Raw genomic sequence first — 26,469 nt, 5'->3', positions numbered from 1 at the left:
CCCTCTAGTCACTCCTTCCCTTGGGCCAGAGCTGGACCCTCTTCATCTCTCAACTTTCCAAAGGTGAGAAGCCGTCGTGGCTCAGCTCTTAGCCACTCCTCTGGCCACATTCATTCCCTCCACGGTCTCCTAAGCTTATGTATCAAAAGCTGCTCTGCACCGCTTAACAAAGGGCCTCCCAAAGGATCCCCGTATCATCCTGAAACCCCAACTTTTCAGGTTCTGAACCCAAATCCTGAACCCATTCTAGATTTCCCCTTTTCTATCACAGACCAATCTGAGGACTTGGAACATCTCGTTTGCTTTGCCTTCAAACACATCCACACCCTGACCATCTCCTCTTACAATCTTCAATGTTACAGCTCAGATGCTAACCACCAACATTTTCCTTATTGCAACCACCGCACAGTGGTCTCTTGCAATGCAGTTTACTCTCAGTAGAGAAGCTGAAGTCACTTCTTGAACATTTATATCAGATCGTTTCACTTCTAGGCTCAAAACTGATCAATTTTCCACATCTCCGCGAGAAGTTCAATGTTGCTTCTTCCATGATCGTCACCGGTGAAGCAGAATAAGGCAGCAAAGACCAATTATTAGGTACTGATCTATTGATTTATTTCGTGATTTACTCAAAGCACTGCTTGTACTGTCTATTTGCCAAGCATGCCTTTGCCTCCTACCTGGAACAGAATGACCATGACCAGGGTAAATAGTGGTAACATTGGGTCATGTTGCCCTTAACAATCTGCAGACTGCCATTTAGGCATCTGTACAATATCACTCGCTTGCCCACCCCACCTTGTGGTTTTAGAGTATAAAACGCTAATAGAAACTGTACCCCAACCGAGGCCTTTCAGGAACTATCCTGGCTTGAGTTCATCAGTAACATCTCTGCCCTTCCACTCTCACTGATATAGGAGAGCTTATTCCAAAGAGTCCTGCAACACCCCGAGGCCACGCCTTCTCTCCTCTCTGATCCCTACCGGCATCAGATTTCCCAAACACAGGCTGGCAGGCAGGCTCTTTACTTGAACCGTAGTTTGTCTTCTTCTCTGTTTTGAGCATTTTCTTCATAATATCATGTCTTCCTCGTTCATCTCCTCAAGTCTGTGCTTGTTAACCTCCACTAACCAAAGTCGTCTGCGTTGTGTCTTTCGTTATAAACTCGCTCCTTGTAACCCTGCATTATTTCTCTACGAAGAGCTCGTCTCTTTGGGATATGGTCCTTACAGTCTTCTTTGTCCTGCACCTCTCTTGTCTGACCTTTCACGGACGTTTATTTCCAGCTTGCAGGTCGTGCAGACACTCGGCAGTCATGCTTCCGAAGAAGCAATTCCAAGGACGGAAGAGTCAATGTCAGCAGGGCACAAGGGTCCCAGCGCGGGAGCACCGCCGGGCTTTAAAAGCAAAGTGCCTTGGGTGGAAAACAACACAAAGAGAGGGACCGGTAGACGCGAAGCAGAGGGGAGGCGCTGTCGGTGGGTGGGCACCGCTGGTGTGCGGGCGCACCAGTCCCCCTAGCAGACATAGTGAGGGGGGACGCGGAACCGAGAGCAGGTCTGGGCCTAGAGAAGGACCTTGTCTTGCCTCAAGCTTCCAGGTCTTCCTTCTCTCCTCAGCAACCTTTCTCCAGCTTGCACCCCAGGTTCCGCAAGTGTGCAGAGCCGGTACCGTCCCCTTCAGTGTCTTCGCCCAAATCCATCAGAGACGCAAACCCTGGAGCTGCCGCTACGGCGCTCCTTACCTTCCGCGCAGGCTCCGGAGCCAGGCTCCTAGAGGCCGCGCTTAAGCCACGCCCAGGACCCATAGGAACCAATAAAACGCTATATAGGGATGATTGGCACCCAGCGGCGGGGAATTCGGGTCCGGATTAGGCACTGCTAATATTGTGGGCGGGCCTACACGAGAGGAATCCGGAAGCGCCGGGCGCTCGTCTGGCGGCCGCTGGGGCCCAGGATCCCGGCTGGGGTCCAGTATGTCTGCTCATCGGAAGCACGGTAGGCAGGAAGGGCGGGACGTGAGCGGAAACTGGGTCTGAGACCCACAGGGGTGGAGGGTGTCCTCCTGTTGTGACCTGCGGGCGTGGTGGGCTGATGGGGGATCGTGGGTCTTCTGAGATCCTTAAGTATCTAGCGCACGGCTGGCATGATGGGCCCTGAGGGGACCCGGGGTGTTGGGGGACGTGGAGTGTGTGGGGCCCGTCTCCTGCGGTGGGTTCCTCCTGCTGCTGCCTGGGTCGGGAGGGTGTCGCAGCCTTTCAGGGGTCTTCATTGTCTCTGCGACCTCACTGATGGAGAGTAGAGTCCTCCAGAACCTGATGTCCTCACTTGTCTCTAGGATAACGCTGGGGCGAAGCTGGCGCGTGGGAATGGGGGGGGGCGGTGGGGAAATAACACAAGACCTAGCGTCTGGAGGGCTGCCTCCACCCACCCAGGGCAGCCAGGCCAGCCCTCTGTTCCTGCGGTCCTCATCTCTGGGTTAGCGTCTGGAGGTCCTGGAAATGCAGAGCTTGTAATGGGAGTAGAGACTATCATGCTTCTCTGTGATTAAAACATGCTTCTCCTATGAAATGAAAAAGGAAAAAAAAAAAAGCCAGTGTCAACTGTATATAGTTAATAAGTATCTGCTAAAAAGTAGGAAACTAGTTTCTCAGCAAGCAAGAAAACCATGAACTAGTTAGTAAAAATCCCCTTTCTGTGTATTTTTTTTTCCTGTGTAGAAAATTGTACTAGTGACCACCCACTTCAGCCCCAGTGAGTTCCCACTTTCATCTAATTGCCTGCCCCCCCCCCAAAAAAAGTAAGACCATCTCAGGGGTTAGAGAGGACATAACCATTTCGAAACAATCAGATGTGGTGTTCCAAAATGGGCATCAGAGTTCTCTATCGTGTAGCAAAACCTTGCTCTAATCTTCCACCAGAAGAGAGTCAAACAGTGTACTGTTATGTTCAGCTGTCTCCTGCATTCTGAGTTGGTGTCACACCCCATGCTTCATCGTCTTGCTTTCCCTTCTGTGTCTAAGGTGCTTCTAAACCTGACATTAAATGCTTTCTCCTGAACAAAGTAAAGCAGCTAGACAAATCTAAAAACCTTTATAGCCTCACTAAATTCAAATACAATGAAGGGAATTTTTCGGTTGTTTTCATCAGTCAATAAACTACCCCCTGAAAATAGTCTCTTTTTCTATTGGAGAGAATATATGACAGTATTATCAGGTAAATTTTAAGTAGTTTAAGAATGTTGTGTTTGAGCCGGGCGGTGGTGGCGCACGCCTTTAATCCCAGCACTCGGGAGGCAGAGCCAGGCGGATCTCTGTGAGTTCGAGGCCAGCCTGGGCTACCAAGTGAGTCCCAGGAAAAGGCGCAAAGCTACACAGAGAAACCCTGTCTCGAGAAACCAAAAAAAAAAAAAAAAAAAAAAAAAGAATGTTGTGTTTGAGCCGGGAGGTGGTGCATGCCTTTAATCCCAGCACTCAGGAGGCAGAAGCAGGCAGATGATCTCTGTGAGTTCAAGGCCAGTCTGGGCTACTGAGTGAGTTCCAGGACAGGCTCCAAAGCTACACAGAGAAACCCTGTCTCAAAAAAAAAAAAAAAAAAAAAGATGTTGTGTTTGGAGGGAGGAAGATAGATGATGAATAAATCTTGAAAGTACAAAGTGGAAGTGGAAGAGGCTGGAGACATGGCTCAGTGGTTAAGAGCACTGGCTGCTCTTCCAGGTTCCCAGTATCCTCATGGTGGCTCCTAACTTTCTGTAACTCCAGTTCCAGGGGATATGGTGATATTTTGTTTGTGATCTAACAAATAAAGCCTGCCTGAAGATCAGAGAGTGTGGAGCTAAGCCACTAGTTAGCCATAGAGGCCAGGCGGTGGTAACACACACCTTTAATCCCAGCACTAGGGAGGTGGAGACAGGAAGAGATATGGCTGGGCGGAGAGAGGAATATAAGGTGGGAGGAGCTCAGCTCCCATTCATGCTGAGGATTCCCTAGAGGTAAATCTTTCTAGTGGCTGGCTGCTCTGCTTCTCTGATCTTTCAGCTTTCACCCTGATATCTGACTCCCAGTTTTTATTATTAAGACCAATTAGGATTCGTGCTACAAGGAAATCTGCAAATCTGGCCTCCCACATGCACCAGACACACACATGGTACACAGACATACAGAAAGGCAAAACACTCATATATATAAGATAGATAGATAGATAGATAGATAGATAGATAGATAGATAGATATGTTTATGTGTGTATGTATATATTTATTTAAACATATACAAATACATATGTATATCTGTATTTTATATAGCTATAATGGAATGGAAAACAAAATGTTAACTTTTCTTCTTTTCTAAGCATGATTGGCTGAAGAGCCCTAATGCTGGGAAACAAGCTCTGAGACCTGAGTCGCATTAAAATGCTAAGCACTTGCAATTTGTTAAAGCAAAAGCATGGGACCAGAGCTGATCTGTCTTCAGCCTGTCACTCGCGGACCCTGCCTTCCCACCTTGTGTGTAGACATAGATAGAAAGCACCTGGCCGATGGAGACATTGTCACTGGTGTCCCTCATAGGCCAGGTCCAACTGTTCCTCGGGGACATTGGATCTCAGCGGTGGGGAGAGGGGTAGGGTCTTTTTACCTTTAGAGATGGCATCTCATTCTGTGGCCCAGGCTGGTCTTGAACTCACGGTAATCCTTCTGCCTCAGTCTCCCAAGTGCCGAGGTGGTGAGCAAAGGTGCCAGACTGTTCTGTGTGCTTTACATAGAGGCAGGAGATATACAGAATGCTGAACCAGCGTCCGTTCGGCCAGCTAGTGTTGGTAGAGCATCCAGTGCTAATGTTAGCTGCCTTGGGCATTAGGGATACTGCAGGAAATCCCCCTCCCTGTACAGAGGCACTGGTGTAATTCAAGGCTATGCCCTAATGTGGAGAACGGTCTAAGGGTGCCAGACTGTTCCTTCTCTGGGCCCTAGAAGAGGCAAGAAAGCTTGTAAGGCATAGGGGTAATTGAAGAAATGACTGTAAGTCTTTGATGGCTCTGTTGCTATCTTTCTTGCTTCTGTAATAGGCCTGCTAATGCATCAGCTTCCTGATGGAAGAGACTCAGCTCGGGAATGAGTAGGATACTGGGACTGAGAGCAGAAACTCAGGCCAGGTGCCAAGTTAATACTGGTATAGCTGGAGACTGTAGAAGGAGCCCTAGAGAAGACAGTTGAAGAGCCACAGGCAGTCCTGTCTCCACAACCCCCCACCCCACCCAGACCAGCACCTAGGGATAGGAGGTGGAGTTAAATGAGCCCTGACTTCAATCTCACCTGAGCTACCGCCTCAGAGCTAATTGCCTCCAGTCGTTGGGGCCTTCATCTTTTACACAGGGATAATAACAGCTGTGCTTTGCAAGGATCAGGCGGGTAACCCACAGATGTATGTGCGGGTCTGTAGAGACAGCTAGCAGGTGGGTATCACAGTACATTTCTCAGGGTGCAGAAAGAGGCAGCAGGTTCCTGTAGGGCAAAAGCCGTCAGGTGATGAAAGATACCAAATGCATGAGGCTTCCATGCTGGCTTGTTTAAAATGAGGTAGATGACGGCTGGGCGGTGGTGGCGCACACCTTTAATCCCAGCACTCCAGAAGGCAGAGGCAGGCGGATCTCTGTGAGTTCGAAGCCAGCCTGATCTACAGAGCGAGATACAGGACAGGTGCCAAAACTACACAGAGAAACCCTATCTCGAAAAACTAAAAAAAACTACGTGTTTGAGGGACAAGAGACATACAAAATGCCTGAAAAATACTATAAAGTCCTGCCCTAAAGTCACAGCCTAGGGAGTTGAGTTCATAGGACAGTGTGGATGTTTGGGGAAGTGACACTGTACGAGCAGTCTTTTTCCTTTGATAGCCTTCCCATCTGCCAAGCCAACAGAACCCCCACGTGAAAATAAGTGATCCTCAGCCTTCCTAAGGCTGCTACCCTTTAATACTCACCCCCAGCCGTAAAATTACCTTCATTACTACTTCGTAACTATAATTTTGCTACTATTATGAATCGTCATGTAAATATCTGTGTTTTCCAGTGGTCTTCGGTGACCCCTGTGAAAGGGTCATTGGACCCTAAGAGGTCATGTCCCACAGGTTGAGAAACACTGATCTAGATGCTTTTCTAGTCTCTGCTTCTTTATGTTGGACTGAAAATACGTCTAATGTAAACTAGAGTTACTGGTATAAAATTATACTTTATCTCATGTCTTCATTTCTAATAAGTACAGCTTACTGACTTGCCTTCAGAGCAGCGGCTGGCATTTCTCAGCTCAGTCTGTTTCGGGGAGAAGGCACACTGTGAGCTGAGCAGTTGGTGACGGTCCATTATGGCCTGTGACAGAACCAGCCCATCCTCCTGGAAGTGCCCTTTGCTCTCTCCCTGCTACAACTTACTTACCAGTCTTAATGAAAAGTTAGCAGCCTTACCTGGGACTTAACTTGTTTATAGGTAGTTAATTGTGTGGCAGGTGCCCTTAAAAACCTCTAAGAGAAAAAGCTTTGAACAAAGCGTGCCTGGAACATTTTCTTCCAATTTTTTAGGCACTAAAGTATTTGTAAGTGGATTTTGGTGTTTGTTTCCGAGACAGGGTTTTGTTGTGTGTTGTCCAGGCTGGCCTTGAACATGATTAGAATCTTAAAACCCACAACCTTCCTGTCCCAGCCTTGAGTTGCTGAGTTGCAAGCATGTACCACAGTGCCTGGCCCTCTAGTATATTTCTGCTACTTAGAGATTCTAATCATGTTCCATCTGAATCTTTTTCTGGAGTACTGTTTTCTTTTAATTAATATTTCATAAAGCTTGCCAACTCTCGCTTAAATCTCACCTAATCATTTTCTCCACCTATAATTCTATCATTTATTGAATTAACATACTGTACTGAACTTGTGAAGTGACAGCGTAATCAGTTTATTCATTTTTTTCTAGATTATAGGCAAAGGTTAAATACGTTGGCTTTTTATAGGAATAAAATGGGGGAAAACTATCATTTTCAGGAACTCTACATAGGGCTGGCATATATTCTGTCAGCACGTTTAAACTAGTTTTTACTGAAAAGAAAGAATTGAAAGTATCAGGTTTCCATAAACCACAACAAACCTGGACAAATTAAAGTGCCCTGTAAAATAAGGGGTGTGCATGCATGTGTGTGCATATATTACAAAGAAAAGAAAAATAACCAAAGCTCATGTTTAAAGTAGAAGAACTTTGCAAAGTTTAAGTTGGTAAAGTAGCTTGATTTGTAATTTATGTTGTAGCTTTAGTAATAATATTTTAAGAGCTTTTTCTTCATACAACAGAGTGAGGTGAGAAGGAGACGTTGTCAAACCAGGTGAAACTTCCTGTTTCTGTCAGTTCTGATTGTTAAAAGCCTGATGACCCTGGTTTTCTCATCACAAATCTGTATTAAGTGAAAAGGGTCTGTCATAAACCCATTTGTTCCGGGTGGTTTTCTCTGAACATGCAAGACCAAGAAGTTAGATTTTAAAGGTTGTTTGTTGGTATTTGCTATCCGTCTCTTTGACCTCACTGTAATTTCTGTGAGCATATGGCTCTATCAGTGTTACCCCGCTTTTCATGAACATTCCATTTTGAAATAACTCTCTCTGAACTGATCTCACTCCTGATATCTCTAAATCAGCAGCTGTTGTGTGACCAAACTTGTCCTAGGGAGACAGAACACGCACGTGTACTCGCCCCAGATGGAGACCCACAACACACCAAAGTATGGATACCACTGAAGTCCAACTTGATGAACCAAATGAGTTTTATTGGAGTTACTTACAGGAGTATGGATGAGGAATGTGGTTGTTTGAAAGAAAATGGCCCCTAAAGGGAGTAGCACTGTTAGGAGGTGTGGCTTTGTTGGAGGAAGTGTGTCACCGTGGAGGTGTGGCCTTGTTGGAGTTCTCTTTTCCTCAAGCTTCCCTCAGTGTGACAGTCAGTTGTCTTCCTGTTGCCTGCAAGATGTAGCGCTTTTAGCTCCAGCACCACGTCTGCCAGCATGCCGACATGCTCCCCTTCGTAATCATAATGGACTGAACCTCTGAAACTGAATGTGAGCCACCCTCAATTAAATGTTTTCTTTATCAGAGTTGCCGTGGTCAGGGTGTCTCTTCACAGCAGCAGTAAACCCTAAGACAGTTTTCCATCACTTTTACTTTCTAGATGTATAGTATATCTTCAGTAAAGTGAAATTTCTACATTTGTTCTCATTTTAAATAAGGCAAATTATACACACAGATAACAAGGGGCAAATAGTTTTGTGATCAAAATACAAAAGATTTAAAATATAAAAATATTTATTGAATTTATAGGATATGATTTGGTGCTCTTGAAGATTGTAGAATCCCCTTTTCTGTCATACAGTTTTTATTTTTCTTTTTGCAGAAAAGAATATTATAAAAAAGGAAAATTTGTATTTCTATATTTGGTTTGTTTTTACGTAAGAGCTTTTCAAATCGGAAGTACACACACTCTTATGATGAGTGAAATCCTGCCACTAGAATCTTCATGCTTGGACATGGAGGGCGTTGTGCTAAGTACAATAAGCCAAATACTGTGCGTGTGTTTTCACTCACTTGTGACATCTGAAAACAGTTAATAGCACAGGAGAGTCAATAGTGGTCATTGAGGCCAGGAATGAAGAGACCTGTGAACTGGAAGGTGGCTAGGTTACACAGCAGGTATGAAAATGCAATCGGGAGGAAGAACAGATTTTTTTAGGGTGTTCCTTTTGTTTTCTATTATGTATGTATACATGTATTTCTGAGTGTGGGTTTGAGCATGTGAGTGCAGTGTATGGGAAAGCCATGTTCCTGAGCTACAGTTATAGGCAGCTCTGAACGTGGGTCCTTTGCAAGAGCAGTACATACTCTTAACCACAGAGCCATCCCGCCCCCTTAGGAAGAATAAATTCTATTTTAGGACGCAGCAGGATAGCTATGGTTTACTCTGCATTGTGAATTTTACAATATCCTATCAGATCCTTTATAAAGAACAAGAGGTTCACTCAAAGGCCCCGAGCACAAAGGAATAACATGAAGATATTTACTTTGGTTTGACTATTATCTATTTATATGTATTGAGATGTTGCAGTGTTCCCCATAAGCATAAGGCCATTATGTGTAAGGTAAAGGGATAAATAAAATAGAAAAGGAAGTTCTGCACTCATATTCTGTTTTTAATATTAATAAAAATGTAGGTTGGGCTGTGAAGTTTTACAGAGTGATGTGACACTTTCTTATTTTCTCTTCTTTCTTGGGGAAACTTGTTAGGCCAGTGGTTCTCAACCTTCCTAGTGCTGTGACCCTTCAGTACAGTTCCTCATGTTGTACTGACCCCCAACCATAAAATGATTTTCATTGCTACTTCATAACTGTAATTTTGCTACTGTTATGAATCTTAATGTAAATATCTGATATGCAGGACATCTGATGTGCAACCCCTATAAAAGGGTCATTTGACCCCTGGGGGTTATGACCCACAGGTTGAGAACCACTGTTAGACACTTGCTCTCTATACTAGCACCACAGTTAAACAGAAAAAAATAATTCCTTGAATAATTCCATTAACACCTTTGTTAAAAAGGGGGAAATGTTCAGTTTGTAAGCCACCCCTTAGAGTTTTAAATCAAGAAACTGCATTGAGCAAGTAGTTAGGGTCCATAGGTTTGCCCCTGGCAATCAAGTTTCCTGCTCCTCTATCTGAAATGTATGTACTTAACAGTTTTTCCTAAGTGTCTAATTTCCAAAGGACACTGAACTAGGAAGGCTTATTTTCATTTGGTTTCTGCCTTTAAGTTGAAATAGAAATATAGAGAGCCTTTAGTTCTTTCTGAAAATTATATCAAAATAAATCAGTTCCCCTGTGGGAAGGAGACTTAATTTCTGTGTTTGGTGTTAGAACATATTAATTTTAACTGGGATGTTTTCTTTCACATTGGCCTTTTTCTCTATCTATCATTTCCTGATTCCGATTGCTCGGTCAGCTTGGTAATTGTGTTTTTTTCCCTGCAGGCTGTTTTTGTTTTTTTTTTTTCAATTGGTATTAAACACCCATTCCCCTGCTCTTCATTTTCCTGTGATTGCTTTTTGACAGACACTAGAGTTTCAAGATAAAACTTGTTCCCACTGCTAGAAAAAGAGGATGTTGATGAGGTGTGAGCAAGACAGAAGACACCCTCGCCTCAGTGCCTAGCCGAGGCTTAGAAGGATCTCTTATGGCTACTAAGCAATTCTTATTTCATTCACATGAAAACTGAGAGCTTTTGAGCCTTCTGAGTCCTAGGACAGGAGCCTGTCTCCCAAGGACTAGGTAGCTCATCCAGCTCTGCTTTTGTGGGAGTACTTTAATTTTTTTTTAAGCACATTAGAAATTTTTTTGGGGGTTTTTTGTTTTTGTTTTTTTTTTTGAGACAGGGTTTCTCTGTGTAGCTTTGCGCCTTTTCTTGGAACTCACTTGGTAGCCCAGGCTGGCCTTGAACTCACAGAGATCCGCCTGGCTCTGCCTCCCAAGTGCTGGGATTAAAGGCGTGCGCCACCACCGCCCGGCTGCACATTAGAATTTTAAACAAAAGAGATTCTTAACCATTCACTTAATTTGTAGGCCCATATTTATAGTATGTAAACACACACACATATGTACATACATACACACATATATACATGCATACATACATACATACATACACATATACTCAACAAACCTGTCAAAAAGAAGCATTTCAACAAATTTAATAATACTTTTTTTTTTTTTGAGACAGAGTCTCATATATCACAGGCTGGCCCTGAAGTTACTTTGTAGTCAAGGATGAACTTGAATTTCTGATAATTTTGCCTCCATTTCCTAAGTGCTAAGGTTATAGGTATGCATCATGGTACCTGGTTTTATGTAGTGCTGGAAATTAAATTCAGGGCTTTGTGTATGCTAGGCTACCATTCTGTCAGCTGAGCTACATCCCCTGTCTAGTGCGCGTGATTATATGCACCGTGGACTTACATACTAAGGCTCAGTCTACAAAAAAGGATAGCATCCATTTATGTCTGTTTTTAACGTTAATCAAACAGTAAGTTAGAAAACATACATTGTTTGCTAAAGAAGTTCTTATTTATAGGAAATGGTCAAGCCGTTTATAAGTTTTGTTTTGTTTTAACCTGGAGGTTCAGTGTTAGTAGTGAGTACTAAAGTGTCTGTTACAAAGTCATGATCTAAAATAGCTAATTATTCTGTTTTAAGTTCATGGCCCAAACACTGTTAGTGACGGAACCGTGATTTATTTTGTCTCACCCTTGTAGACGGTGAGTGCCAGCCTGATGCACTGCAGTGGCATCCCCGCCCCTCCCCCCGCCTTGAAAATCTATAGAATTATGTTTACTGTTGTTCTTAAGCATTGTAGGGAGAGAGGCAGCAAATCAGGGCAAAGCACAGAATGTTTTGTTTCAGAGGACAGGGTTTTTAGATCGCAGGTCCAGTGTCCACCAAACTTTGTTTTCACGTTCAGCATCCACCCTGTGATCTCAAGTGCAAGAGTTCAAGTCCATGAATAAACCTTCCAGCGATATTAGTTGGTAGAAAGTAACCAATGATACTTTAGTTTTGCTCTATAAGCTTTGTTCTTTTTAAGTGATTTGCACATTAAGATCACATAATTTTCAAAAATACTTTATGCTTTCATATTGTGGCACTTGAAAATATTTAGACATTTGTTAGCAAAGTTATTTTAGATGTCAAGATATTAGGATTAAATTGGATTAATGTTTATTAGTTAAACTTAATGCTAAAGACAGAAACCTCCCCTTTAGTAATGGGATACCATTTTGACATCGCTCTCAGACCATCCGCATTTGTGCTTCTTCACAGACTTACTTCATAAATAGTGCATGAAGCTGTGTGTTAGCTGCTTCTCTCATCGCTCTGACAAAATAAGGAGCAAAAACAACTGAAGGGGAGTTGTTTGGGGTCACAGTGTGCGTCTGTGGCAAGAAAGGCAGGGCGGTGAGAAAAGGTCCGGTTGCCTTAGCAAGAGCATGGGATGGTTAGTGAGGATGCAGCTGGGTCTAGGAAGCGTGGAGCAGTAAATGACTGCTGTTGGTTAGTTCACATTCTCGTTTCCTTTAGTTCAGTCTGGGATCCCTGCCCATGGGATGGTAAGTACTGTCCACATCAGGGTATGCCCTTCCTCCTCAGTTGTACCGTTCAGAAAAGCCTTTCAAAGACAAACCCAACACGAGTCTCCTAGGTACCTCTGAATCCGAAGTTGATAATGACGGTCGATAATCACAAGTTCCCCCCTTGTCAGTTTGATGCCCAAACACATCAGCTTTCGTTTACTTATTTTTATTTTATGTACATTAGTGTTTTGCCTGCAGGTCTGTCTGTATACCAGCATCGGAGCCCCTGAAACAGGAGTTACAGACAGCTGCGAGCTGTGGGTGCCGGGGATTGAACCTGGGTCCTCTAGAAGAGCAGCCAGTGCTCTTAACTGCTGAACCATCTCTCCAGCCCCACACATCAGCTTTAAATGATACCATTGCCCTCCTTGCCCCCTTAGGCTTATGGCCATTTTGTAACATGCATTCATTCCAACTTCAAAAGTCCCCATATTTTTTAAATTTATTTATTTTTATTTTCTTATATGAGTGTTTTGCCTGTTTGTATGTATGTGTACCATATGCATGCCTTATACCTGCAGAGGCAAGAAGAAGGCATCAGATGGTTGTGAGCCGTCACATGGGTGCTATGAATCAAGCCTCAGTCATCTGTAAGGGCAGCGAGTGTTCTTACCCTCTGAGCGTCTCTCTGGTCTCCAGGTCCCCATATTCTTAAGTCTCAGCATTATTCAAAAGTACAGACTCTCAGGGCCGGGCAGTGGTGGTGCACGCCTTTAATCCCAGCACTCAGGAGGCAGAGCCAGGTGGATCTCTGTGAATTCAAGGCCAGCCTGGGCTACAGAGTGAGTTCCAGGACAGGCACAAAGCTACACAGAGAAAACCCTGTCTCGAAAAAACAAAACAAAACAAAAACAAAAAAAAAGTACAGATTCTCTTCTGACTCAAGACGATCTCAAGGGGGAAATCTTGCATATTTCCAACACAGTGGCATCAATGAAGCAGTTCTGTTCTGAAAGGGAAGACATCTAAAATGGAGGACATCCAGGGAAGACAGGACCCAAGCAAGGTGCAAACCCAGGAGAACAAACACCAAATGCCGTAGGCCCGTGTCTAGCGTCTGAGACTTGCAGGGGCATCATCTGGGCCCTCAGCCTTGGGCATCCCGCCCCTCCAGTTCCACCACCTCTCTCGAGTCCTAGAATGTATCCACACCTTTCCTTGGTGGACTTCCTATGATCCTGGCATTTCTGACATCCTGGAGTCACCATTGCATCTTAGACTTCAGTTCTGCAGCTGTATTTAGTGACCTCTGAGGGTTTTCTCGTAGGAAATTCAACTCTAGCACACATTGTTTGTCCTTAGCTGCTTTCTGGAATCTTGGTACAGGCCTCCACAACCCCATCAGTGCTGTATTTTATATACTTGCAAAACCAGCACCATGTGGAAAATCCTGTCAAGTTCTCGTTATTTTGAGATGTAATCTGGCCTCCTACCATATCTGTAATGGTCTCTGGATGCCTTTGTGGATGACCCTGGGACTCTCCCAGGCAGTTTGTTTGTTTGTTTTGTTTTTGCTCTTAATCCCTTTAACCACATCTTCATTTCAGGCTCTCTGAAATAAATCTTCGTTTTTAGAAATTGGATCTTTTGATGGGTGAGGTCTTTCCTTCAGGACACATGTCTTGTTTTCTCAGTGCAGAGCATTTGAGTTTCTCTTTAATGGCTGCTTTCTTCTCACCTGCCTTATTTGCAGCTTTAAACTGATCCATGCTCTCTTCCTCACCAAACTTATATACACAAACCACACACCACACACACACACACACACACACACACACACACACACACACACACACATACACACACACGTACGTACGTTACATTCTTCATCAGAATATAACATAGTGGGATCTAGTCTTGTTACAAATAGAGCCCTTATTCTCCTATAAAACCTCACGACCTGGGCCTTCAGTATCAATATTTCTCTTAACGTTCTGTTTTTTTGAACTACTGGAATGGCCATTTAAGCTCTACTTACAGCACTTTCTGACTTCTCTAGCCCAGAGCTCCAAACTCCCACCCACACCCTTCCCACCGAGCTGTTCCAAAGGCCCGTGAACCAGATGATCAAGCTTGTCACTGCAGCAGCCCCACTTCTGATACCAACTTTCCTCATTTCTGTGAGAAAATGCTAAAAGCAACTTAAAATGGAGGGATTATCTTGGTTCACTCTGTGAGAGTCCAGTCCATCCCAAGATGGGAGTTACAGCTGCAGAAGGAGGCAGCTGGTCAAATGGATTTGTCAGGGATCGGGGAGACGTGAACACTGATATTCTGTTCGGTGTCTCACTTCCCACGGATGGATGGTACCCTGACATCAACGTGGATCTTCCTTCCTCACTTAGACCTCCATGGACATGCCCTCTCAGGCAAACACAGGCATGTGTTTCCTAGGAGATTCTAAATTTTAGTCATGTTGAACCTACGAGTTAACCATTACGGATAGCAAGACACAAAGCCATCATCTGCCAACATTTAATATCAGCATCATGCCTTAATTCCTGAGTTAAATGTTCATTTTGCCATAACGTTTACAGCAGGATGGTGGTGGAGATGGATTTCCAGAATGCATGCCACTTACAGAACATGTCCCTCTTACAGAGAGGTGACTGGAAGTCAAAGATAAGCTTGTGAGTGATAAAAATCCTTGCATGTCATGGAAGTCACAGTAACCACTTGGGTTTACAAAATACTTACTAGTATAATTTGGAGCAATGAAAGGTCTCCTCTTTGGTCTTTATGTTGTTTTATTTTGTTTGAACATTGTTCAGTTTCAATTCACAAAGAACGATTGCCCCTCAGTCCTGTTTGGTTAATGTATATTTAGAAGATGTCTTGACTCTTGCACTCCTGAAGTTATATGACATTTTCCCATTCCTATCTTCTATATAAAAACTTGAGGTGTAAGCGTTAAGGACTTTCATACTTAAATTGTGTTTATGCTTATTTTTAAAATGTAAACTCATTTTCCTGCGTTCTTACGTCCTCCTATGGTCTTGTTGATAATCCAGGTGATACTGGCAGTATCAGCTCTGTCTTCCTACATGATGAAGATTGGCAGGGCACGGGTGAGCCTCTTTTTGATCCATCAGCATTTTTGCTGTTAGTTATGTCTGTGCTACCTCAGTTTACTGTCCAGATTTCTAGGGTTTTTTTTTTTCTTTTTTAAAGACTCCTTTTCTTTTGCATTTGTTCATTTGTTTATTATGTGTGTACACACTTAAAGGCACACACACACATACACAACAATACCACACAACAACTGTGGGAGTCCTTTATCTCCTGCTATGTTCCAGGGAGCTACCGAAGGTGGTCAGGCTGGGCAGCAAGCACCTGTACCCTCTGAGCCATCTCACTGTCCTTGTGGTTTGCTTTGGAGACTAGACAAGGCTTTCTGGGGCCTGCAGCTGCTTATCCCTGCAAAGCAGTCAGTAGTCTTTAAGCAAAGAGTACACAGGAATAGATTTGTATTAAGAAATGAGCAGTTATCTCCTCCTGTCCTGGTGGCAGAGAAGGTCCTGACTGCAGGTCCAGGCAGAGAATACACTGCTGTGGCCTGTGGAACGTGGTGGCTTGTGTGTTCACTACAGTGGAGCAAACCAGAGAGCACTGGCCCACACTGAGGGAGCACGCTGCTACCACAGAGCAGTCTGAGCCAGAAAATTTGTGAAAATAATGCAGAGCTATAACCCTCAGAATAAATGAATGTCTATTAGTGCATAAATGGATGAGTAATAAAAAGTAATAATCCCTACTGTGAAAATGTAAATAGCTTCCTTGAAGAAGAATCCCATATAATAAATATAGAAGGAATGAGAGCATGAAGCCAACATTGAATCCATCGACTGTGCCACAAGCAGGACTCACAGTTGATTTAACTGACTTAGTGGAGAAGAGGCATGAAGCCCCAGAATCTCTCCCCCAAGATAATTGTCCACCGGGAAGGGAAACACAGTAACTTTGCAGGAAGAAATCCCAGCAGTCTTACCCAGGCATGGTGGAGGTTAATGTCAGAGGAAAGGAGACAGGCTAACAGCCCTAGTTGATGCCTTGAAAACAGCTCCCCATAAATAACAGTACTGTCCAATTTTAAAACTTCAGTCTGACACCAGACAGACCAAAATTAGGAATAATCTACAAACTATCTGACATTGGTCTTCAAAAAGCATCAAGAACATAAACAACAAGGAAAATAAGAGAAGTGAATGCTGGTTTGTAGGACATGGGAAGGAATGAGGGCCGGAAGAGGTACTGATTGTGCAAGCTAGTAAGATGCATCCGAGCCTGTACCAGCACATGCCAGTGTTGACAGTGGCACCATGTAAGGTAGGAAGTCTCAGGGGACACTGAGGTGTACACAGGGACCCTCTGTTGTCCATGGTTTTGTAATGGAAAGTGGAAAGCAAATCATAGCTCTTGAAGATTTCATTATGGTCATGGGGAATGATCGGTTAGTGAAGACCTGAACAGATGGATGGCATGGTGGTTGCATTGGCCAAGGTTCCCGTTAAAGATGTAGGGGACAGTGTGGGCTGAGGTCTCTAGACCACTGGGAGCCAGCAATGCCTTAGTCAAGGGAGACTAGCCTAGGAAGGCACAAGGTTTGAAGAAGAAAAGGTAAGTTGAGGCTTGGTTGTTAACATACCAGAGAGTAAGGGGGCTGTGAAGTGTGTTGATGGGCTGGCTGTTAGAAACAGGGGCCAGAAGCAGGCAAGCCTTTGAGGAGATGGTCAAAGCATGTGAGGACTCGAGCAGGCAGAACATACAGAAAGGAGTGAGGAACTCGGGCAGGGTCCAAGAGCATCCTACCACTCCTGGGGGTTACGGTGGGTGAGGACAGGGCAGGCAGACAGACTGACCTATAGAGAATGATACAGAGTGATGCGGAGACTCCTGGCATTCGGAAACTCTTCCAGGGTCTCATACATGACCCAGACCACCCCTGCCTGTCTCAAAGTTAGTCCTGAGATAAGAACCATCTTTTCTAAACCCCTAGAAAAAGTGCAGCCGGCTGCAGAAGTCACACAGGTGAAAAGTGAGAAATAAAGTGAGTGGAGAAGCCAGGAGGCCTTAGAATTCTCTGATCTTGACTGTGGTAGCAAGTTCATTCTTGACTTCCGGGTCCTGCGGGCACAGTTAGAGATTGCAACTCACCTCTTCTGTCTTCTTTACTGAGGAGGCCGCAGCCATGGTACCAGTATGGCCTAAATTGTATTGATCACCCTTCTCAAAGAAATACCCACCGTCAGTCATAGCCTTGTTCCTTACTTTTATCTTATTTTTAAAATTTCCTGTGAGATTGACACATCTGTATTAATTATTTTTATTCGGAGCATTTAATAGTTTTGTCACAAAACTGCCATTAATTAAATTCTGTGGAAAATGCTTCCTAATCTTTGCTCTTTAGCACATTCTTATCATGTTGTTTGTGTTTGTGTTGACCCAGAAATCTATATTAGAAAGCCCTGACAGGTAAATTGATCTGGAGGTTTCACACTTCAGTCTATACCTCGTTTCGTGTGTGTGTGTGTGTGTGTGTGTGTGTGTGTGTGTGTGTATTTAAATATGTATATATATTTAAACATCAGCTTTATGGTTTAAACAGACTCTGGTCAAATGATTATGAAGTTTAGCGTGTCCTGGAGATGGCCTGATTTCTCCTGCACGGTTGTCCACCTTTGGGATTGTTTTTCTTTCTTTGTGGCATCCTTTTGCTGTGGGCAGCTGCTTAGCCAGTGGCTTCCATGGCATTGCTTGGTCCTGCTAGTATGTGGCGTTTCTTCATAGTTCTAATGTTTTCAGGCCTGCGCAGACACACGCGCACACCTACCGGAAGCTGTGGCTTTAAGGTGATTTCAGCTACATGGCCGGATTGCTTTTTTTTCAGCCCTGTACTCCTTCATGAAACACAGTCTTTAGTAGCAATTTTATCTTAGAATTTGTTATAATTTGTGAACACGCTTGTTCATTGACCATTTATAAACAAAGTATGTTTTATCTGCCTTTTGTTTCCCTAGAAAGAACTACCATAGTTCTTGTGATAAGGTACTTGCTCCTTTACCATTTGAAAGAAATACCCATGACAATTTGGTTTTTTTGTGAAAATTTAAACTTCCTTTTTAACTATGCTATAGTATATTGTTAGAAATGTTTCACAGACTGCCTGGCTCTACCCTATAGCCTAAAACACTCTTTGCGGCTTGGGTGGCCACAAAGGTATATTCCATATGGGTTGTCCCACACATGGCCCTTCTGCACAGAGATCTTGGTTCTGCTCATCTTCAGTAGATTATATGAGAACCACACTTTGTCAGGGTCCAACATGCTAGTTATAATTTTATACTATACGTAAAACTAGTCTGTAGGAAATCTCTTATTGCCAGGACCTCACAATCCATGGTCCTACATGACAGAGTCACAGCTCACAGTTTCCACCCCATCCGAAGTGTGAACTTCCACTAAAAGGAACCGTTCCACACTGAGAGGTGCTGCCCTACGGAGACCTGCGCTAGTAACAGCTCTGCTCACACAGTGTCGGTTTGCACGTGTTCCCTCGATGAGCACTGTTTGGGTTTTGAGAAATTATATGAGAAACCACTGAGAGTTGTAGTTATAGGATACAAACAGCCTGCCTGCTGTCTGTCTGTCTAGCTAGCTAACTATAATATTTTTGTTAATTCTTGGAGGATTTCATACATGCATGTGTGTTTTGATTATATTGCTCCTCACTCTTCCTGCTACCTCCCAGATTCACCTTCAACTCTCCCAATTCTGTGTCCGTATCATATATATACATATACATATATACATACACACACACACACACACACACACACACACACACACACACACACACACACACATATATATATATATCCCACCAAGTCCAGTTTGTACTACTCATGTCCAGAGCCCCAGCCTCTGATTCTTACAATCTCTCTGCCACCTCTTCCTTGATAGTCCCTGAGCCTCAGGGGCAGGGGTGTGATATATATAGATGCCCCAGTTGTGACTGAGTACTCCACAGACACTTAACTCTGCAGTGGGCCAGTTGGAAGTTTTTGCAGTAACTTCCTCTACTACATGAAAGAAACTTCTCTGATGAGGTCTGAGAGCTGTACTAATTGTTGGGTGTAGAGATGGGACTTTAGAGAGCAGTTTGGTACTGTGTCCATTTAGCAGACTAAGAGAAGGTTCACCACCCCCCGCCCCCCACCCCCGTACCTGTGATTTCCCTAACAACAGATTCTTGGCCAATACCAGGCACGACTTTGCTCATGTGGAATGGGTCTTAAATCCAATCAGAAAGCAGTTGATTACTACCATAATATCCATGCTTCTATTGTACCCTTGGGCATATCTTGCCATGCTAGTATTATTGTGGCCCTCAGCGTTCACTGCTGGGTAGTAAGACTGTTGATGACCCCCCCACCAGCAGCCTACATAACTTCCAGCATTATGAAGCTAGTCAGCAGTCAGGAAGCTTCCTGGCCCGTGTCCTGTGACCGAAGTATGTGCCGTCTTCAGCAAAAGGGTCTTACCATCGAGTTCTTGTGGGCAACCAAGAGTGAGGACAATAGCCTGTGTTGCTTTGGGAGTCTCTGGGACAACCACTGACCAAGAACTCGGGGAGAAGTCACCCACACCGTGATCTGTGCTATTCATTTGGCAACCTGTGGGCTCTGGGAGGAGCATGATCCCCTGTGTAGAGTAATTTCAATTAAACTGTGAGAGCTTTTCCACTAAGATCAGGATCATGACAATGATGTTCACTTTCTACTCCTGTTCAATGTAGTGCTTGAAGTACTAGCTAGAGCAATAAGACATAGGAAGGAAATAAAAGGGGTAAAAATAGGGAAAGAGGAAGTCAAAGTATCCCTATGCACAGATGACATAATTCTATGCATAAGAGACCCCAAGTGCTACATCAGGAAACTGCTGGAACTGATAGGCACTTTCAGCCAAAGTGGTATGTAGTTATGTGGGGTTTTTCTGGTTTGGGGTTTTTTTGTTTTGTTTTGTTTTTTGTTTGTTTTGTTTTGTTTTGTTTTTTACTCTTTGGGGGCCTGCCACCCAACTCACAAATAAATGGAGACTTATTCTTACTTATGAATGCCCGGCCGTAGCTTGGCTTGTTTCTAGGCAGCTTTTCTAACTTAAATTATCGCATTTCTCTTTAACTACATTTTATCTCTGGGCTTTTTACCTTTCTTGATTTTATGTACCTTTCTTTCCTTCTTACTCTGAGGCTGGCTGTGTGCCTGGGTGGCTGGACCCTGGCATCCTCCTATCCTTCCCCTTTTCTCTCCACTTCCCCTCTTCCCTAGATTTCTCCTCCTATTTATTCTCTCTGCCTGCCAGCCCTGCCTGTTTCTCTCTCCTGCCTTGCTATTGGTCATTCAGCTCATTATTAGAACAATCAGGTGTTTTAGACAGGCAAAGTAACACAGCTTCACAGAGTTAAACAAATGCAACATAAAAAAATGCACCACATCTTTGCCTCATTAAACAAATGTTCTACAGCATAAACAAATATAACGTATCTTAAACTAATACTCCATAACAGTGGTAGGTTACAAAAGTAATGTCTAGAAATTAGTAGCTTTCCCATAGAACAAGACAAACAGACTGAGAAAGAAATCAGGGAAACACTTCTGTTCCCTAAAAACAAACAAAACACACACACACACACACACACACACACACACACACACACACACACACACACACGGGAGGGAAAGAGAAAGAGGGAGGAAGGGAGATTGCATGGTGTAAAACAAACCAAGAAAGTGAAAGACTCACACACTGAAAACTTTAAAACACCGAAGACACAATTGAAGATACCATCGGGTGGAGAGACCTCCGTGCACATGCATTGGTAGGATTAATATTATGAAAATGGCCTCCTATAAAAAGCAGCCTACAAATTCAATGCAGTCTATCAAAATTCTAACACAATTCCAAACAGAAATTGAAAAAAAAATCTTAAATTCACATGGAGACACAAGAGACCCTGATAGCAAAAACAACCTTGAACACTAAGAGCACTATGGAGATGTCACCATTCCCAATTTTAACGCCACTGAGTCTCAGTGGCAGAGCACCGTGGTACCTGCACAGAAACAGACACACCGACCAAGGGAATAGAGTTAAGGACCCAGATCTAAGTGCAGCCACCTGATGTTTGATAAAGATGCCAAAAATACACATCCAGGGGAAGACGGGATGTTTACATATAGAAGAATGAAATGTGGTCCTTTGTTCTCACCCTGCACACAAATCAATTCCAAATTGATCAAAGATCTCAATGTTAAACCTGAAACAGAAACTTCTGGAAGAGAAAAAGAATAGCAAGTACCTTTAAAAAAAAAAAAACAAAACCAACTTTGTATTTGCTACCACTGAAATACACACTCAAGGGTTTTCTCAGCACAAATTCTCTGAGAGTGTGATGGAATGTTGAAGAGTGCTTTTGTGTGCAACCGAGGAAATCTCCATCTCCTAGCCACTCTCCGTATCTGTTCTCATAGTTCACATTGCAGATCCCTGTCCTCGGTTGTTTTGAGTCTACACCTTCTACTGCCCATCTGAAGTTCTAAGATGCATCATAAGAGTGCAAGCTAAAACCAAGTAAAGAATTTCCACACTCACGCTAAAGCTGTTAGAGCTGTACAATGATACTTGTCAGCCAGTTCAAAGGGGAGAGATGTTGGAGAGTGTGTTGGTCTCCTCATAGCTGGTCTGTCACACCTCAGACTACAGGAGATGTCCAACCTGCACGTGGACTGTCCAGCCTAGCTGGTTTCTGGAATGATTGTCAATTCCCCTGTGTGGTGGCTCATTGACTGTACTCAGTATAGGAGAAATGCAGTGTAAGGCCGACCCCCATCAGGGAAAAGTAGGGTCACATAACAAAGGTGCCTCCCTGCAGGTGCAGTAACAGGTAAACCCCTGAGTGCTCTTCATCTCTGACAGACCTAGGATCCTTCCCTATCTGCAAGTCTGTGCCTCGAGAAGGCCAACAAACACAAAAATGGATCATCCCCTGAGCAGTGGGGTCATTTGAGGGGCAGAGGCCATGGAAGTCCATTTGAAGCATGGGGTCTGGGAGGTCGCCTGCCAAGTAGTGTCAGCACAGTGGCCTGAGAGTATGTGCCTAGGGATTTTCTGAGGGCTAGTGACCAGTGTTGGAGCCAGTCACTTGGCTTTTGGGTAGTAAGGATGCCTTTGTTTTGAATGAAAGCCGTAAGTAATTTAAGTAAATATAGTAAATCATTTCTATGTTGATCTGTTGCCTTTGTAGTGTTTACTGAAAAGGTGCTGAAGAGACTTTTTCCTAATGTTTCAAGTGGCGGAGATAAGGGGACACCTCAGACTCCTGCCTTGGAGACACCACCCAAGAATGTGACCCCTGAGGCAGTACAGCACAAACATGATCATAGGCCGACAGGTAAGGGCGCATTACAGGTATCAGTGTTTCTCTACACTTAACACTGGGTGTATATCCCCTTAGCCTGGGGCTTCTGTGGAGAACACACTTCAAGTCTTGACAGTAGTTTGGGGGGACAGCCCCATTCTCTACACATACTGTCTGAGTATATAAATACAACCTGCTTCGTCCGTGTACTGTTACCTATAACAGCCCGGGAGACTGGCTCCATGGCTGCAGGACAGGGCTCTGAGAGAAAGCCGCAGCATAGTGAAACCTAGGGCTTTTATATGAGGGCTTTTGTAGGAACGGAATGAATTCACATGCATTCTGGTGGTTCCTTTCTTTATTCTCTCATGTTGGTTCCTCTGCATCTGTTTGTTCTTTACAGCTGTACATACCCAGCAGAATCTTACAGGCAATATAGAAGTTCATCTGAAGGTCACATTTCATTTGCTCCCACCGACAGTGAAGGAAGGTTCCCTTTCCCCTCTATCCTCGCCAGCATTCATTGTCTGTTGTTTTGTTGATCTTGGCCAGTGTGACTGGAGTAAGATGAAATCTCAAAATTGTTTTGATTTGCATTTCCCTTATTGTTAGGGATGATGAACATTTTTTGAGGTATTTCTAAGCCATTTTTATTTCTTCTATTGAGAATTCTCTGTTTAGATCCAAAGCCCATTTTTTATGGGGCCATTTGTCTCTTTGATTCTTTGTTTCTTGAGTCCTTTGTACATTCTGGATATTCATCCTCTGTCAGATATGTAGCTGGGAAAGATTACCATTTTGTGAGCTTCTTCATTCAATTATTTCTTTAGCTGTACAGAAGCATTTTAGTTTTATGAAGCCCCACTTGTCAATTGTTGGCTTAATTCCTAGGCAAATGGGGTCCTATCAGAGAACCCTCTGCTCTGCCCATATCCTGTATTGTGCTGTTTTCTTCTACCAACTTCATTGGTTCAGGTTTCACATTAGGTCTTTGATCTATTTGGAGTTAGTGTTTGTGCAAGAGGATAGATTCCAGTCTAATTTTGGTCTTCCACGTGTGGACTCCAGTTTTCCCAGCACTGTTAGCTGAAAATGCTGTCTTCTCCAGTACATGGTTTGGATGTCTTTGTCAAGGGTTAGATGGCTGTAGTTACACGTGCTCATGGACACAGCTAACACAGTGTTGTTGTTTGTGTGTTAGTAATTATAGTTTCATTTTTTTCTTTCTACACCTTCTTGGTTATAGTCATTTCTCTCTTCAGCCCAAAATACTGCTTCCTGTGTTTTCTTTAGGTTTGGTCTATGGGATGTAATTTTTTCAAGGTTGTTTGTATCATGGAAAATTTTCCTTTCTCCCTTAACTATGGCGGGTAGCTGGTACTGTAGTCTAGGTTGGTCATCATGGTCTTTTGAATGCATTGCTCATGCCCAAACTATCAGTCATGTTTCATGTTCTATCAGACCACAGGTACCACAATCTGCATACCTCATTCTGGCCTCTAGTCATAGGAACCTCTGAACTGGAAGCTGGTTTCCCACTTAAGTGGTATACTTGTTGGAGTGGCTGAGGGTGTGAATCTTGGTAGGGACACAATTTTTTTTTAATGGTTAGGACAATTTAACAAGATGTAGGAGGAGAGGACTTGGAGACCATAAATGCAAAGTCTGAGCAGGACATGATCCGACACCTACTCCACAATGGCCCATTAAAATCACACAATGCTTCAGAGGCTGAGCAGGACATGATCCGACACCTACTCCACAATGGCCCGTTAAAATCACACAACTCTTCAGAGGCTGAGCAGGACATGATCTGACACCCACTCCACAATGGCCACTCCACAATGGCCCGTTAAAATCACACACCGCTTCAGAGGCCGAGCAGGACATGATCCAACACCTACTCCACAGCTGCCCGTTAAAATCACACAACGCTTCAGTGTGGGATAAGTGACGATCAGCATCTGCACTGACAGAGCACAGGGAGGAACAGCTTCTGTAGCCAGGGACAGGGCAGATGATGAGAAAGTGTTGCCTGGAGGTGTTTGCATCTTGTAGGCGGCTTTTGACTGTCATGGTCTTGTAATTGGGAGCCTGAGCCAACTTTCCTTCCTTCTCTGAGATGTGGGAGGGGAAAGAAAACTATCAGACTACTCTCATTGGAGCTTCAAGTTATAAATCTGAGTACTCAACATTTGAAATCGGTTCTCTGTGGTGTATTCATAGGATGAAATGCTCTCCATGCATTAAAGTCAGGCTATTTAGTATGTGAGTGGATATCGCTTGATAGGAGAGAAATGCATTCCAACCATGTGAGCAAATTCAAGTTTTAAATATTCTATTGAGTTTTAATCGTGGCTGTTTCATTGATGGAACTGTGGGAAATGTTTACTCTTTTCCCTGACTAATGGCCACGCTTGCTGTAACATTTTGAACTTTCATTGTTATTATTGTTCTTTAAGGTACAGTAGCCTGGTCCTCAGCCACTAGGGAAATACAAAAGAAGGTGATGCGGAGGGAGAGAGGCATGATATTGCATGTTTTATCCCATGCAAAGGTATATTTAATTGCACACACGTGTGTAGTGTGTGAGATGAAAGCGAAAGAGGGCTCTCGGGGAGGAAGTTCGGGGAAGACTGTGGAAGTGTCTTAAGGGCGGTGTGCAGTGATCTGTATGTGTGCAAGGAGGGATGCTAACCGAAACTGTTTTAAGAACTTAAAAATATTTACATGAGGGAAAACCCAAAACTGGTTTTCAATTTTTCTTGAATAATCCATGATAATCCTGCCTGCCATTAACATGAATAGTAAATGGAGAAATTAAATGCAATATGTTCATTTAGAAGAATGTTATAATAAGCTCTTTAATTCCTTTGAGCGTCACATTAAGGATGACTCTGTTGGAAAAGTAACCACAGGATACATGTAAGCATTTCATTCTCCTACAGACATATGCATGAAAACGTATCACTTGGGGTTTAGGAATCCCCCCTGGAATTGCATTAAGTCACAGTCATGTAAGGGCTAACACCTCACAGAGTCTCCCACAGGGTAGTGTGTCCATCTTCCGTTGCTACATTGGATAGAAGGTCACCTTGCTCAGAAGGTCAGTGTACATACTCATTTCTGCATCTTCAGAAGTTCGGGTCTGTGTTGTAGAAAAGTCTTGACCATCCTGATCCTTATGGTCTTTCCTGGTCCCCTGAAAAAGGAGGTACTACTTCATTAGTGTATTCAGTAAATGGCACGTGAATTTGTCTGGGGGGGTGCAAGCAGCTAGAAGACAAAGGGACACCAAGTGTGAGCTTGCAGCAGCCACAGAAGGAGACAGAGTTCCCCCCTCCCCATGTCTTCCTGTACTCTGCTGTCATTGCCAGTGTCCTCCTGAGGGCACTGTTAACACTTTGTAGTGTTTGTAGTGGGTTAATTTGGTCCCTGGTACAACCTCCAGCATAGGGATGCTGTCCTTGGTGCTGACTCCAGCCTAAAGGAGCTGACGTTTATTCAGGGTGCTGTCCTTGGTCCTGGCCTATGTCTACAGTGCTCTCTTTGCTGCTGAGCCACTGGTGTGCACGTGATCCAGTTCTCCAACAGCTTTTTCAGGGAGACACTTACTCCAAGAATGAAAAAACTGGGACTCACACTACATGGCTAGTCCTGATGAGTCCCATCCTAACCTCGCTGTGATGTTAGTGCTTAAAATCATGTTGGGCCCAGCAAATGCTTTTTCCTGCCCAAAATGGTGCTATAGTTCCTGGATTTATAAATTCTGAGCAGTTTTGGTAGAGCTGTAGAGCTCCATGGATCAGAGAGTCTGGAATCCATCACTATGTTACAGAAGCAACACTAGGAATT

General features: G+C 43.8%; 1 protein-coding gene across 6 annotated transcripts in view; it reads left to right on the top strand.

Moving 5' to 3' along the window:
- The first annotated feature begins 1,837 nt into the window (after window positions 1–1,837).
- Window positions 1,838–26,469, top strand: part of Erich1 (glutamate rich 1) — a 74,705-nt gene continuing 50,073 nt past the window's right edge. For 3 of the 6 annotated variants that reach the window (XM_052751753.1, XM_052751754.1, XM_052751758.1), the window contains exons 1-3: window positions 1,961–1,997; window positions 15,209–15,265; window positions 22,501–22,647. In XM_052751753.1, coding sequence (XP_052607713.1) covers window positions 1,976–1,997; window positions 15,209–15,265; window positions 22,501–22,647 — 226 coding nt within the window. In that variant the 5' untranslated portion in view covers window positions 1,961–1,975. Of the gene's footprint in view, window positions 1,998–15,208; window positions 15,266–22,500; window positions 22,648–26,469 lie in introns of those variants that run through there. The other 3 variants (XM_052751759.1, XM_052751755.1, XM_052751756.1) reach the window with 3 other exon arrangements.

Source organism: Peromyscus californicus, unplaced genomic scaffold, assembly GCF_007827085.1.
Source record: "Peromyscus californicus insignis strain IS unplaced genomic scaffold, ASM782708v3 Scaffold_23__1_contigs__length_62951481, whole genome shotgun sequence".
NCBI classification, from domain to species: Eukaryota; Metazoa; Chordata; class Mammalia; order Rodentia; family Cricetidae; genus Peromyscus; species Peromyscus californicus.
This window is presented reverse-complemented; position numbering and strand designations above follow the sequence as displayed.